Source organism: Labrus mixtus, chromosome 18 (assembly GCF_963584025.1).
Source record: "Labrus mixtus chromosome 18, fLabMix1.1, whole genome shotgun sequence".
Taxonomy (NCBI): Eukaryota; Metazoa; Chordata; class Actinopteri; order Labriformes; family Labridae; genus Labrus; species Labrus mixtus.
Window position 1 is genome coordinate 17,015,418 of NC_083629.1, and position 14,542 is coordinate 17,029,959.

Below are 14,542 nucleotides of genomic sequence, written 5' to 3' on the forward strand. Positions count from 1 at the left end.
GACCAGAGGCAAAGCACAACATTGACGGCAGTTCTTGAGAGCTCTAATCAGTATAGAAACCATCTTATAAGTCATCGTTATCAAACGAAAACAATCATCACAACCATCATCATCATCAATGATGTTGAGATCATCATCATTAAGTTAGTAGGTATTCATGAAAGAGCTGGGTCTTTAGCTTTTTCTTAAAGGTGCAGAGGGACTGGAAGTTCATTCCACCACCAGGGGGCGACAAGGTGGAGGTTGGATCAGACGCCTTTCATTGGCAGAGCGTAGTGGACGCATATCTCTTAGTTTCACGCCGATAATCACAGAACAGATTTTACCAACACTGTTCATACTGTTTCTGTCATTACTTGAGAGGCTGTGTTATAACATCAGCAGATAAAACAAAAATGCTCTCTCTCTCTCTCAATTCTACATGTAACATGCTGCAAAAAGACTGAAAAATAACTGAACTGATTTCTTTGAATGCTTTTAAATCCAGGCTGAGAGCACTTGAGACGACCTCCTTTACTTGTAACTGTTTTTTATAATTTTAATTGCTAATTGTTTTTTTATAATTTTAATTGCTAACTGTTTTTTATAATTTTAATTGCTAACTATTTTTTTATAAATTTAATTGCTAATTGTTTTTTATAATTTTAATTGCTAATTGTTTTGTATAATTTTAATTGCTAATTGTTTTTTATAATTTTAATTGCTAACTGTTTTTTATAAATTTAATTGCTGTCTGTATGTTGTGAGTGTGACTGTGTGACTTTTGCTGCCTCTTGGCCAGGACTCCCTTGAAAAAGAGGTTTTTAATCTCAATGGGACTTTCCTGGATAAATAAAGGTTAAATAAAAAAATAAAAATAAAGGACTGATAAAAATGAGCCGATTATCAAGAACTGCACCTGAACGCACCAACCGGATATCCATGACGTCCTACGGAAGTAAACAATCCGCAGGTGACGTGGAGTAAAGTCTTTCACAACCAACCGGACAGGCTGGGTCAGCTGGAGCTGAATTCTCGGGTTTATTGGGACATTTGTCGTTTCAGTCGCTTTCTGACTTTTCAGTTCATCAAATGGACTCAACTGTTGTCGTCTAAAACTCACTGAATATCCAATCCTTGTTAAACTCTGAAGTAAAATGGCGTCAGCAGAGGAGGCCAGCAGACCCTTCGCCGGGCTGTCGGATGTCTCCATCTCGGAGGACATCCCCGTGGAGGGGGACATCTCTGTGCCCATGAGCTCCTCCAGGCGGGACGACGAGTTCTCCACACTAGACGAGCCGGTGAAGGAGACTATTCTGCGGGACCTGAGGGCGGTGGGGAACAAGTTCATCCACGTCCTGTACCCGAAGCGGAGCTCGGCTCTGCTGCGGGACTGGGACCTGTGGGGCCCGCTGCTGCTCTGCGTGACGCTGGCTCTGCTGCTGCAGGGAGGCGCAGCTGACAGCGACGACCAGGGGGGACCTCAGTTCGCTGAAGTAATGACTTCTATCTTTCCTTGCTTTAATACTTTTTTTTATAATTTGTCTGTTGTGTTATATCACGTACGAGTATGTTCTGAACTTTCAACTCAGCGACAATAATAGAATAATAAAATAATAGAATAATAGAATATAATAACTTTATTGATCCCAAACTGGGAAATTGTGGCGTTACAACAGCAGGTTATCCAAACACACAATATGAGTAAAAAAACACAGTGTTTTTTTATTTTTATTTATTTATTTATTGCACACAAAAAAAACAAAAAAACATAATAGATCAATGGAAAAACAGACAGTACATAATGATTAGTTAATTAACAAACTATACATTTTGAAAGAAATGTGCTGGAGGAGCCAGCCAATGTTAGCAATCTAAACACAATGTAATATTAAATACAAAGTAAATAAGTACTAAAAAATATCAAAACTAAGAATGTGAATATATACAACCAGGATTTAACTAAGCATTACTAGTCTTAAATAGGAAGATTAAATATGAAAGATTGAATGTAAATGTGCAAAATACAGAGTTGTAAATTAAATATGAAAGATTGAATGTAAATGTGCAAAAAACAGAGTTGTACAGACAAGTCTGAAAACAAATTGAAGAGGTAACTACTGACACAATCAGCTGTCCCACAGTATCAGGTAGAATCTCAGTACAATGACCCTGTGATCTAAACATTCACTGTGCCTGATGGTATTATTACTTATGGTATTTATTTGAATATACATTATTTAATTGCAAATCTCATCAGGGAAAGTGTACCTATGATAACTTGAATGGGTCTCAAAATATTTAGGCGCTCAATGAGCCAACTATTTTTTAAATTTGCTTTTTCACAAAATAAACTAAAATAAGCAAATTAAGAAACTAAAAACGTTTCTGCTTAATTTCTTAACTTTCTAACTGTTGTTGACCTTTATTACGTTGATTAATCTTCTTAGATCTTGTGTCACAAGCTTGTATCCGTGTCAGAATCCTGTCTGAAGATCGGTCTACCTTGGTTGCTAATATTTATGTAGCTAATATTTGCTCATCTGAAATAATCTCTCCTATGAATCCTCACCAAAAAATGTATATTTTGTTTTCCAGGTCTTCGTAATCATCTGGTTCGGTTCCATTATCATCACCCTCAACTCAAAGCTTCTGGGAGGCACCATATCCTTCTTCCAGAGTCTGTGTGTATTGGGATACTGCATCATGCCTCTGACAGCAGCCATGGCGGTGTGCAGGATCGTCCTGGTCGGCGGCTCGGGGACGGTCAGCTTCGCCGTGCGGCTCGTGGTGGTGACGGCATCCTTCGGGTGGTCCACCTTTGCCTCCACGGCATTCCTCGCTGACAGCCAGCCGCCAAACCGCAAGGCGTTGGTGGTGTACCCAGTGTTCCTCTTCTACTTTGTGATCGGGTGGATGATCCTGACATTCTCGCCGTCACAGTAGACGAGAAACAAAAAGAATGGAGGTGAACTGACAAACATGAAGGAGGTTTTGTAGGTTGAAAGGACTAACAAAAAAAAACACCGGTATCTGCCTTTGAACCAAGATGAATGACTACTGAAATGACTGTGGGTGTTTCTCGGTGTCTGATATTGTATTAAGACTAAATAGACTCCATAAATATTCCTAAATAACTCCTTCGGGTGAAGCGTTGGCTCTGTCTCAGATTCCGAGAAGTCCTGGGGACAGTTTGCTGCAGATGGAGAGTTAGAAAGCTGATGAATTATGTTCATATTTTTCCAGTTTGTCTCCCAGATGTGTTTATCAGCTGTGTATAAATAAAGTCTATAGGTGTGTACATAGAAATGCTCTATGAATATTTGAACTACCAGAGATATGATAATAATTGTTTCTCCTCCTGGTCTCCCTGGGTTTGATTAAAACCTCACACTGCTCATGAGGTTTTTCCTCAAAGCTTAAATTTCAGACTAGATTCTTCACAACGTTCTTGGACACTTCTATAGTTAGAAAAAGAAACCATCCTGTTCTGACCTACTGTTTTCTGGATATTGGTGTGACCTCTCTTAGTTTGTTTGACAGGACATTGTAGAACAGATAGACTTGGAATTACCCTCAGAAACTAGAGTCCCACCTAATGAATCGTTACAAATTAACATTGGAGGCAGTCTGTCATTTCTCATTCAAAATCAACAGTTCAAAATGTTGAGAAACATGCTTTTCACTCTCGTAATGAACATTAGAGGAGAATATTAAAAGTGCTTTTGTCTACAAAATAAGAATGAAGCAGCAGCCAGTTGGCCTAGCTGAGCACTAAGACTGGAAGCAGAGACAAGCATGCCTCTGTTTAGTAGTAACCAATTTCGCTGAGCAAGCATTTCTGAAACTTAGTCAATTACATGTTGAATCTTTTGGGTTTCATCAGTAAATGAAAAACAAAATTCTTCTTCATCAGACTATTTCTTGACCCAAAGTGGTTTAAATCTTCTCAACAAGAGTGGAAATAAGTGCATTTTCACTCAATTGTTTCTTTAGGCCTGGATATTGTCTGATACGGATGCACATATAATTCTGATAAAACTCAATTGTATGTTTGCAAAGGTGAAATCTTTTAACGTTGTCACTCACTGTCCGAGTCACGTGAAAAATGATGTCTTTACCTCACAGCGACACGGTTTCTGACTGGCTTCAACGTCCATCGTTTCTTCTTGCAGAGCCAAACAGGACACAGGAAACTTTTCATGACACTGATTCTCTGCTAGGAGTAAACAGAGGGGTAAAAAAGGAAGACAATGTTTTATTGCTTGAATGTGTTTCATTTGTAGATGAATTATACTGACTTCTGTTTCTTGGATCTCTTTTGTGGCGTCCCACATCCCTGTCTTTAGTAAATTAGGAGAATGATGATGTAAAACAGAGTTTCTCAAATGATCAAACCTCAGGACCCAACACCACCTCTTTAATGACATTAGTGCAATTTGGACCCAAGGTAGATCAAAACATCACATGATTTCAAAATCACAAAAAACGGTACATTTTAAACTGGCCTTTCCCTTCTTTTTTATATTTTAATTTTGAGTGGCAACAAGTGTTACGGTGCATTACTGCCACCTGCTGTGTTGGAGTGTGAATAAACTACCCTGCAACTGTAGCCACAACGTGTACTTTTTTTCCTGTAGTCCTGTATTTAAAATACTTTTTGGAATGAAACAAAGTAAACATACAGGAGTGCAATTTTTAGATACTTGCATTTTGTGCTTCTTCTTCTTCTACTTGTACAATTCAGATAGTGTTATACTGTCTTAATGCACTTTCTTTCGACGGCCATACTTTCTTATTACTGTGAAGATTAAGATTATTGAAACAACGTACAATTAACTGATACATTACCAAATATTATTATAAATGTAGATATCCATCACTCAGGCTGTATTTAAAAGCAGCTCAAAGTATTGAAAAAAGCAATATTTCAGAAGTTATAATGCTGAAATATAATGTGAATGGTACTAAACGAACAGTTCTGTGTAATGAGTACTCTTGTAATTCTTTGACTTCAACATAAGTGAGACTCAGGGTTTTTTTTTTAGCTGTGGGTTCCCTATGTTTACTTCAGTAAAATATAATAAAAGAAGAACAAGAGAACTAAATCGGTTTAGTTTTAGGTGCAGAGCTTGAAGAGAATTAAACTCGAGAGGTGTAAAACTGCAGATTAGTAATATTTCACAGTAAGAGAGGCTATTGGCTGATTGTCAATATTCTTAAAGATGCTAAACCTTTTAACTGCACCCCTTGTAATTAATTGAGAAATGAATATAAAGGAATTTATTACATGAATAAAATAAATATTACGAATTATATTGAAACATTGCTACTCTGTGATGGAAAGTTGACTTGCTTTCGGGCTTCACTACAGTGTAGTATACTTTTAGTAGTTTAAGTTTATTTGATAAAAATGTTACAAATGGATAAATGTATTTTATTTCCTAGATTTTTCCCTTTATTCACAACAATAGGTAGCATTCAGAATTCTTCTGTATACAAAGAGACAATCAATCAATCAATTTTTATTTGTATAGCGTCAACTAATAACAAGTGTTATCTCAAGACACTTTACAAAAAGCAGGTAAAAGACCTTACTTATTGTTATGTTACAAGAAGCAGGTAAAAAGACCTTACTTATTGTTATGTTACAAGAAGCAGGTAAAAGACCTTACTCATTGTTATGTTACAAAAGAGCAGGTAAAAAGACCTTACTTATTGTTATGTTACAAGAAGCAGGTAAAAAGACCTTACTCATTGTTATGTTACAAGAAGCAGGTAAAAAGACCTTACTCATTGTTATGTTACAAAAGAGCAGGTAAAAGACCTTACTCATTGTTATGTTACAAAAGAGCAGGTAAAAAGACCTTACTCATTGTTATGTTACAAAAGAGCAGGTAAAAAGACCTTACTCATTGTTATGTTACAAAAGAGCAGGTAAAAAGACCTTACTCATTGTTATGTTACAAAGATCCGGCCTATCCATCATGAGCACTTTAGCAAAGCAGCAAAAGTTACAGTGGTAAGAAAAAACTGCCTTATTAAAAGGCAGAAATCTTCGGCCGGATCCCCGACTGACGAAACACTCTTCACAGGCCTAGACTGCGCCGGGCTTGGAAAGGGATAGGGGGAGAGATGGGATAAGATGCAGGAAGAGGGATAGAGAGCAAGGGGGTGGGGGGAGGTAGACCGTCCATCAGCAATCCGGTGGGGAGGGGAGGGGGTGTGGGGGGGTTGTTCTGGCAGGCCGCCAACCCACGATCTTGAGGAGCCTAGGAGAGCTCAAGAGCTCCCAGGAAAGTAGGTGGTTAGTGACTGAGATTTATAGATAGATACATGCAGTAATATGATGTACTGTATATGCACAGAGGGAGAGAGAGAGAGAGAGAGGAGCTCAAGGTGCCAGTTCCCCCGGTAGTCTAAGCCTATAGCAGCATAACTAAGAGCTGGTCTACACCAGCACCAGCCCTAACTATAAGATTTATCAAAAAGGAAAGTTTTAAGTCCATTCTTAAAAATACAGAGTGTGTCTGCCTCCCGGACCCCGGCTGGAAGGCGGTTCCAGAGGAGAGGAGCCCGATAACTGAAGGCTTTACCCCCCATAGTACACTTGGAGACTGTAGGTACCACCAGCAGGCCTGCACTCCGGGACAATATCATGCAGATCATGTAAACGATTTAATGTAAACGTTACGACAGGGGAGTTTGGACTCATGTAAAGATATTAAACGTATTGTACAAGAAGCTGTAACGGTTTCAGAGTAATAAATTCAATTAATGTAGCCTATTGTATGAACCATAGACTGTAAATAATAATGTAATATTCTGTATATTGTATGAACCATAGACTGTAAATAATAATGTAATATTCTGTCTATTGTATGAACCATAGACTGTAAATAATAATGTAATATTCTGTCTATTGTTTGAACCATAGACTGTAAATAATAATGTAATATTCTGTCTATTGTTTGAACCAAAGACTGTAAATAATAATGTAATATTCTGTCTATTGTATGAACCATAGACTGTAAATAATAATGTAATATTCTGTATATTGTTTGCTCGTTATTGACTGCAATGCTTTTTTTAACCTGGTAATTTTTTGATTTATGGATACGAAATTCAACCAATAAAATCAATAGAACTGTGTACTATTTCCAACGAGACCAAATAATACATTCTTCCAAATAAAACTTAAAATGTTTATCAATTTTATTTTATTTTCTAGACGATTCCAAAAAAAAAGCATTTTATGACGTCATCACAGCGCGACGCTTTAAAAAAAAGACAAACAAATCTACGGTGTTGCATGCTGTCGTAATGCTTGAAATTGAACTGAATAACAATGGCAGTCACAAAAGCTGTCTAGGTTTTAAAGTACACCATGTAGCTGTAACTCGAGCTGCCGTCTTAAAGAACAACTTACCCGCGGACGGTGAGTCTACTGATGGAGGAGCTGGAGCGGCTTCCTCCTGAAGTCTGGGTCTACATATTCAGCTACCTGTCAACGGAGGAGAAGCACACCGTCCGCACCTGTTGCAGGTTCATGAAGACGGTGGTCGACCACCATTCACTGTGGAAGGACTACACGGTTGTCCTGTCGGACCTCCGCCGCTACACCTACGGCTTCTGGGACACCCTGAACCACCGGAGGCTCACCCGGGTGGCGGTGCGACGTCTGCGGCGTAAAGAGTGGCGGCGGCTCGTCACGTTCCTGCCCTCCATCACCGCCATCGTGTTCGTGGAGGACGGAGGACGGCTGTACAAGGAGAAATACCTGGACAACCTGTCGCGTTTCCCCGACTTACGGGACCTAGGGGTGCGCAACGCGACGTGGGACCAAGGGATGCTGGGCCAGAGCTTGAGCGAGCACCTGCGGGAGCGACTGACTCACCTGAGCGTGTGTAATGTCCGGCTGCCCTGCACGGTGCATTTTGTGAGCACCGTGGCGCACCTGGTTAACTTGAGATACCTGGTCTTTCATCAGCAGGGGGAGAGCTACTGGCCGGACAGGGTGAGGCCGGTGCCCTGCAACGTGTTTAATCACCTGCTGCTCAACCTGAAGAAGCTGAGGCACCTGTCCTGGGGGATGAAGGGGGAGCCGCCGCAGCCTCTGCCCGATGACTTCTTCAGCCCCGCGGACCCAGAACAGCCAGGTCAGCCTGGCACCTGGTCACCTGTCCGGATTGTCTGCCTGCCTGCTCTGTTGATCAGGACTCTGATTGTCTCTTTGTTTCTTCAAAAGGTCTTTTAATGTGACCATAAGGATTTAATGTGCGGTATATTTATAGAATAGAATAGAATAACTTTATTGATCCCAAACTGGGAAATTGTGGCGTTACAGCAGCAGGTTATCCAACACACAATATGAGTAAAAAAACCCACAATGTTAGCAATCTAAACATAATATAATATTAAATACAAAGTAAATAAGTACTAAAAAATATCTAAGAATGTGAATATATACAACCAGGATTTAACTAAGCATTACTAGTCTTAAATAGGAAGATTAAATATGGAAGATTAAATGTAAATGTGCAAAATACAGAGTTGTAAATGGACAGTATTGACATAAGTTAAAGTGCATGAGTGTAGAGTCAGGGGTGGGCAAACTTTTTGACTCGCGGGCCACAATGGGTCCTAAAAATTTGACAGAGGGGCCGGAGCAGGAACAGATGGATGGAGTGTTTGTGTGAACTAATAGAAATGACATGTGAAAGCCATTACATGAAAGGATTTGGCCTTTTAACAGGTGGCGAAGCATGAATATGCAAGGCTCATTGTACAAATTGATTTCCAAATGCATTCGTTTAATTACACTGCATTTTAATAAACACAGTAGAGAAACTCACGTTCAGTTTCAGTGGGAACAGTGTTGTTGATCTCCCTTTTTTTTTTTTTTTTTTGCCAGTGCGTTAAAGTGCGTTAGTTTTGTGGTGGTAATTCTCAGGATAGATCCGAGGTGTTGGGTCAGTTAACTTCTGATCTGTGAGGGGCTTTGTTGATGTTCATGACGCTGAATGTCTGCTCACATCACATACGTAGGTCGAGCCAAACAAAGTCAGCATCTTCTGTTTGGAAACGTGGCTTCGTTTAAGTGAAGCATAAAAGTCATTGAGTTTTTAAGACGGAGTCGGACTGAAGATCGATCAGTTCCAATTGCAGCTCCTGTGGTGCTGTTTCAGGGTCTTCTGACAGGGGGACAGGACACCAGCTGAAGTGACTTTTCAGAAAACCGACGTGCAGAATTCTCCGTGCAGGTCGTCGAGGCGAAAGATTTGTTTGCGATTTGTCTGGAGAATAAAGTCAGCTCGGATTTGAAGGCTCTAACATGTTTTGTACATGTCGTGCACAGACTGATCTTTTCCCCCTGTAGTTTCACGCTCAGCTCATTCATGTGTGAAAATATGTCCACAGCAAAATGCAAAAAAAAAGTCACAAAGCCACTTCTTGTCGCTTAGCTCGGCAAATTCGTCGGATTTCCCTGTTAACTCCAAAAATGCGCTGATCTCGTTGAAACACTTTGCCCAAACTTAACCAGCGGACACGAGAGTGGTACAGTAAGTCCTGATGATCCGCATCAGTTTCCTCCAGGAACGTAATAAACTGACGATGCTGAAGTCCCCCTTGCTCGTATAAAGTTAACAAGTTTTTTACAACCGGATTCACGACATGATTAAGCTGCAATACAGACTTACACAGAGATTCCTGATGGACGATGCAGTGAAGGAAACATAACATCCTGGTCAGGGTTTTCCTCTTTCACTTTATCCTGGATTCTTTTCAGCAGCCCACAACAATGTTTTTCCAGTTAAATTTTGGCGATCCATCCCGTTGTGACATTGGCAAGTTTACTCCAAGGTAGCTTCATTCTCTCGATGACAGCAGACACCCGGTTATACAATAAGTCCTCTCCTCGCGTTTTTTTCCTTTCAGGGACTCCGAGGTCAAAAACTCCTCCGTTATCTCAAAACTGTCATTAATCCCTCGGATAAAAAAAAAAATGAGGAGCTGAGCAGTGTCTTTCACGTCATTACTTTCATCCAGCGCCAGTGAATATAACTTAAAGGACTCGGCCTTTTTTTTTTGTTTAATTCGCTGGCTTAATTCTTCGTCAATCAGTTCCACACGGTGAGTCACAATCCTGTTTTTTTTTTCAAACTGGCCTCCGGACACAAGAGACCTGCTGTCTCTATCATGCATTCTTTTAAAAAACTCGCTTACGGAGAAAAGCTTGCTAGCCTTTGCTAATTTGAATGCCAGCAAAAAAAAAAAAAAACTTGCCTTGGTAGTTGACTCTTGAATCGTGGACTGCTTGTTGGCGTAGTTTGCAAAGTGACGGCTGATACTGTACTCTTTGAAAACTGCGACAGTTTCTTGGCATATCACGCATACAGCCCGAAGTGCGCCATCTATTGGGGGAAACGCGGGCATTACAGGGGAAAACGAACGAGGTTTAATTATAATAAAATTTAATTTAATAATAATAAAATTTGGACAAATTCGGCGGGCCGGATTAAAAAGCCCAACGGGCCGTGTATGGCCCGCGGGCCGTAGTTTGCCCACGCCTGCATCTCTACACTGTAGACACATTATAAGCAGAAACTATACAATATAACGGCGAGTAGACAGCCAAATGAAGTGAACATGAGTGCAGGGATTATTTGTAAATTTAACATGTGCAGAACAGATTAGAGTATGGAGAGACAGATATTATCATGATGACAGTTCTCAGCTGTTGTACAGAGTTATGGCCTCCGGTAAGAAAGATTTCTTGTGTCTGTCCTTGTGACAGCGGAGTTGAGTCAGTCTGTTGGAGAAGCTGCTCCGCTGTTTGTCCAGTGGGGTGTGCAGAGGGTGATCAGGATTAATCAGGATAATGGATAACAGTTTGTTCAGAGTCCTCCTCTCTGTCACCGCTACAAAAGAGTCCAGCTTGCAGCCTATCACAGAGCAGGCCTTCTTGATGAGTTTGTCCAGTCTCTTAGTCTCACCAGCTCCAATGAAATTTAGTATTTAAACATGTAGGACTGTGCATATCGGCTATAACAGTTGCCTTTCTGCATTTCTTGCATGTTTCAAACAGCAGGCCTATGACAAGTTATTTTCCCTAATCCAAGATAAATGTATAGAGGAGTGCTGATATGTTTTAACAGGATATAACTCTCACAATTGTCCTGGTTCAAAGTCAAAGTCAACTTTATTGTCAGTTTCAAAATATGCCAGACATGCAGTGGAGTCGAAATTTCGTTTGTCTCCGTCCCGCGGTGCAATACAACCAAAATAAGGTAAAATAAGATAAGGTAAAATAGATCAAATAAAATGAGGTAAAAATAAGATAAATAATATTTACAGTAATACATTCTAAATTGTGCAAAAGGTACAAAATGGTAAATAAAATACAATTAAATTTAAAGAAAAAGTTAACTTGTGCAATATGTGCAATGTGCAGTTCCTCAGCCATAATGTTAGTTTACTTTATGTTAGTTTACTTTAAAGCCCCCTATCTATCTTGGGTTTAATCTGATTTCCCCAAATGTGTAAATCCCTACACTGATTAACATAAAAGTCTGTTGAATGTGGAAAGATAGAAAGGTGACATAATAAGAATAACTTTATTTATATAGCACCTTTTAAAAACGCAGGTTTACAAAGTGCTTTGACAAACAGCGAATGCAAAAGCAAGAGCAACATAAACAACAGCAAGAGTACAGCAAATGCAAAATGTCACAGACTCTTCCTCCTGCTCTCATTCCTGCAGGAAAGTATGGCGGCCCGGCGCTGACGAGTCTGGAGCTGCTGGATTACCCAGAGCCCATCCTTGCAGAGAACGCCCTGAGGAGTCTGACCTCGCTCAGGTCACTGATGGTCCGCTACAGTTTCATGAGGGAGGGCGTCAGGTGTCGCCTCAGGTCCTGGCTGAGTCCTCTGCAGCAGCTGGAGACACTCACCATCGTGGGTTAGTCAGCCTGTTAAAGGCTCTTCTTCTTTTTTAGATTTTTTTAGATTTTTTTTTAGATTACCAACACCTATAACTAAAACTCAAGTAATTCACACATTTTCTTATTTGTTGAATCTGTAAAAAAATAAATAAAGTGAAAAGACAAGTTTCAGTCAAACAGACGGTTATGTGGATGTGTTGAAAGTCTGCATTATTGTGTTAGTGCTAAAACAGCTCTATACACAGGGCCGTCCCGTCCATGTAAACATGATGTTAACACGGCTCTGACAACAGTGCAGCTGGTGGGACTCACACGTGTAGATAGTCATGACTCAGAGAGATATTTACATATGATTGATTTCTGCTGTATTTATGTATAAAATGTTGCACTCTTCCTTTAATAATCCAAGTTTCAGGAAGTTTTGGATTCAAATATTTGTGTACATTTTAGAGTCGTTGGTGTTGATCAGTGAACTCTTTTACCCACCTGAAATATTTGATGCATATTACATGGTGTGGAGATGTTTCTTTACTAAACTGTGTGATTTAAAAAAAAAAAAAAAAAAAGAGTTCCTCCACATGGGTAAACATGTTTATGATGTCTTGTGTTTCTCCAGGTGGTAACACTCTCGCTTCCTATACGACCACCATCCCATCCTCTGTGAAGAGGCTGACGCTGCGTGTGGCTATAACTCTGAAAGACATGGACTTGATCGCGCCTGCTGTCCCGGGACTCGAGCACCTCGACATCGAGCAGAACCGCTCCACCGGCAACCTCTGCAGACGGATCCCCATGTTGTTCCCTCAGCTCAAGTCGCTCAGGATACGGTGAGACACACAGGAAAGCAGATTTTGATCATGTTCTCATGTCCTCTGAATCACAGTGCTCTTCTTCGTCGTGTTTCATTATTTTCCGGACATTGGTTTGGCTCAAGTTTAGGATCATTTTGATTTCATTTGAACAACGCTGATCATTTTTGCTTTAATGTAAATCTGCTCCTGATGTGTCCGTTTCCTGCTGCAGTGACAGTTTCACCCGTCTCGTCTCTTTCCGCTCAGGTTTCACCGGAAAGAACCGGAGAAGGAACTGCTGTGTCTCCACAAGCTGAGACACCTGGAGCGCCTGGAGCTGCTGGTGGATCGCTCGTTTATCTTCAGAGATTACACAAACGGTCCCTCGTGGCCCAGCCCGGGTGTGCAGGAGATCATCGATCAGCTCCAACAGCTGGCCAATAACAGGATCACCGTCGTCACAAAGGTGCCTCAGAGAGACCTCCTACGACAGTGTGACTGTTTGTGTGAGGTTGACTGAAGAGGGGACGATAGGAGAACTAGGAGGATTATTTTTTTTTTTATCTTAAAACTTTTATTTTTTATGAAGAAAGTGTTGAGTGTCATTTATATTAGCTTAAAATCAGAGAAAAGACTGAAATGAATTGAGGTTGTAAAGGTAAACAGGGAGCAAAAACGAAGTCTGACATGACAGCACTGATGACATAAAGGCTTAATAATGTTTATTACTGACATGGAGCAGCAGTATTATCTGGCGAACAGGGTCATAAAGAATCAAAGACATGAATGTGCATCTCTAATTTCAAGCTGTCTTTGATGAAGGCTCATTGTTATTCTGATATGTTAAATAGAAACCAGTAAGAACCTCAGCCAGTCTAGAGGAAGTCTCACTTACTTTCCTACTAGATCTTTTAGCCCCAGCTCTCCTCAACGCTACAGGGAGGGACACTTTGTATTATATTCTCTGTTAGGAATGATATCATGTAATTATTCCAAAAGAAAATGTTACTTTATAGTTTCAATCTGTGACTGAATGTGACAGTATAAGCTCTGAAAGTTCCTGTGCGGTGTCGATCATGCAACTTTCCCCTCAAAGTAATTCACTAAAGCACTAAAATACACTAAAGTAGTAAAAATAGGTTGGGAATGAAATGGCAATGAATTATGGAATTATGTATTATGAATTATGGAATTATGGAATTATGTAAAAAAATTAAAGAACAAATGGTTTCATAGTGTGGCTCGAAGTGAATATTTAGTGTATTATAAACACTAAATCAAAAACTGATTGTTCAACAATAACTGAGAGAAACGGAATTAAAGAAAATTCTTCCTGTTGTTTTTTTAATTTTGTTCACTCAAATAAAAGTGAAGGATCAAGTCTCGAAGTCTTTACATATAAATAGATCAGTGATCGATGGACAACTGAACACATTTAATGTCTCTTCAAATGTTGAATAGGGTGCAAATAATTCCGGGGACTACAGCCTGTGTACGTGGGGGGCTTGATCTAAGTGTCAGGCTATCTGGCTCCCCTTAAAGGCTTTTTTTAAAGGGTTTTGATTTGTTTAGATTGCAGCTCTTTATAAGTGAATCACGCTGGTGTGAATAACTCTGATCCATCCATTATCTATCCCGTTTGAGGTCGCCGGGGGGGGCTGGAAACGATTCCAGCTGTCATTGTGCAAGAGGCGGGGTTACACTCTGGACTGTTTGCCAGTCAATCACAGGGCTGACATATAGAGACAGACAACCAGCCACACTCACATTCATACTTTTGGGCAATTTAGAGTTACCAATTAACCTAAAGAGTATAGGTCTTTGGAC

General features: G+C 40.1%; 2 protein-coding genes across 4 annotated transcripts; both read left to right on the top strand.

Annotated features, from left to right (window-relative positions):
• The first annotated feature begins 922 nt into the window (after positions 1-922).
• yipf6 (Yip1 domain family, member 6) lies at positions 923-4,591 on the top strand. The gene is made up of 2 exons (XM_061062797.1): positions 923-1,475; positions 2,578-4,591. Exons 1-2 carry the CDS (start codon positions 1,137-1,139, stop codon positions 2,923-2,925), a joined length of 687 nt encoding a protein of 228 aa, XP_060918780.1. The 5' UTR covers positions 923-1,136; the 3' UTR covers positions 2,926-4,591.
• A 2,676-nt stretch (positions 4,592-7,267) lies between these two features.
• On the top strand, positions 7,268-14,096 carry LOC132993611 (uncharacterized). 3 transcript variants are annotated; one of them, XM_061063543.1, is made up of 5 exons: positions 7,268-7,882; positions 7,970-8,138; positions 11,744-11,941; positions 12,541-12,751; positions 12,983-14,096. In XM_061063543.1, the coding sequence occupies exons 1-5, from the start codon at positions 7,430-7,432 to the stop codon at positions 13,233-13,235; spliced, it is 1,284 nt and encodes a 427-aa protein (XP_060919526.1). In that variant the 5' UTR covers positions 7,268-7,429; the 3' UTR covers positions 13,236-14,096. The 3 variants fall into 3 exon arrangements, with proteins under 3 accessions (XP_060919526.1, XP_060919527.1, XP_060919525.1); XM_061063544.1 differs by having other exon boundaries at positions 7,973-8,138; XM_061063542.1 differs by having other exon boundaries at positions 7,268-8,138.
• Positions 14,097-14,542: the final 446 nt, after the last annotated feature.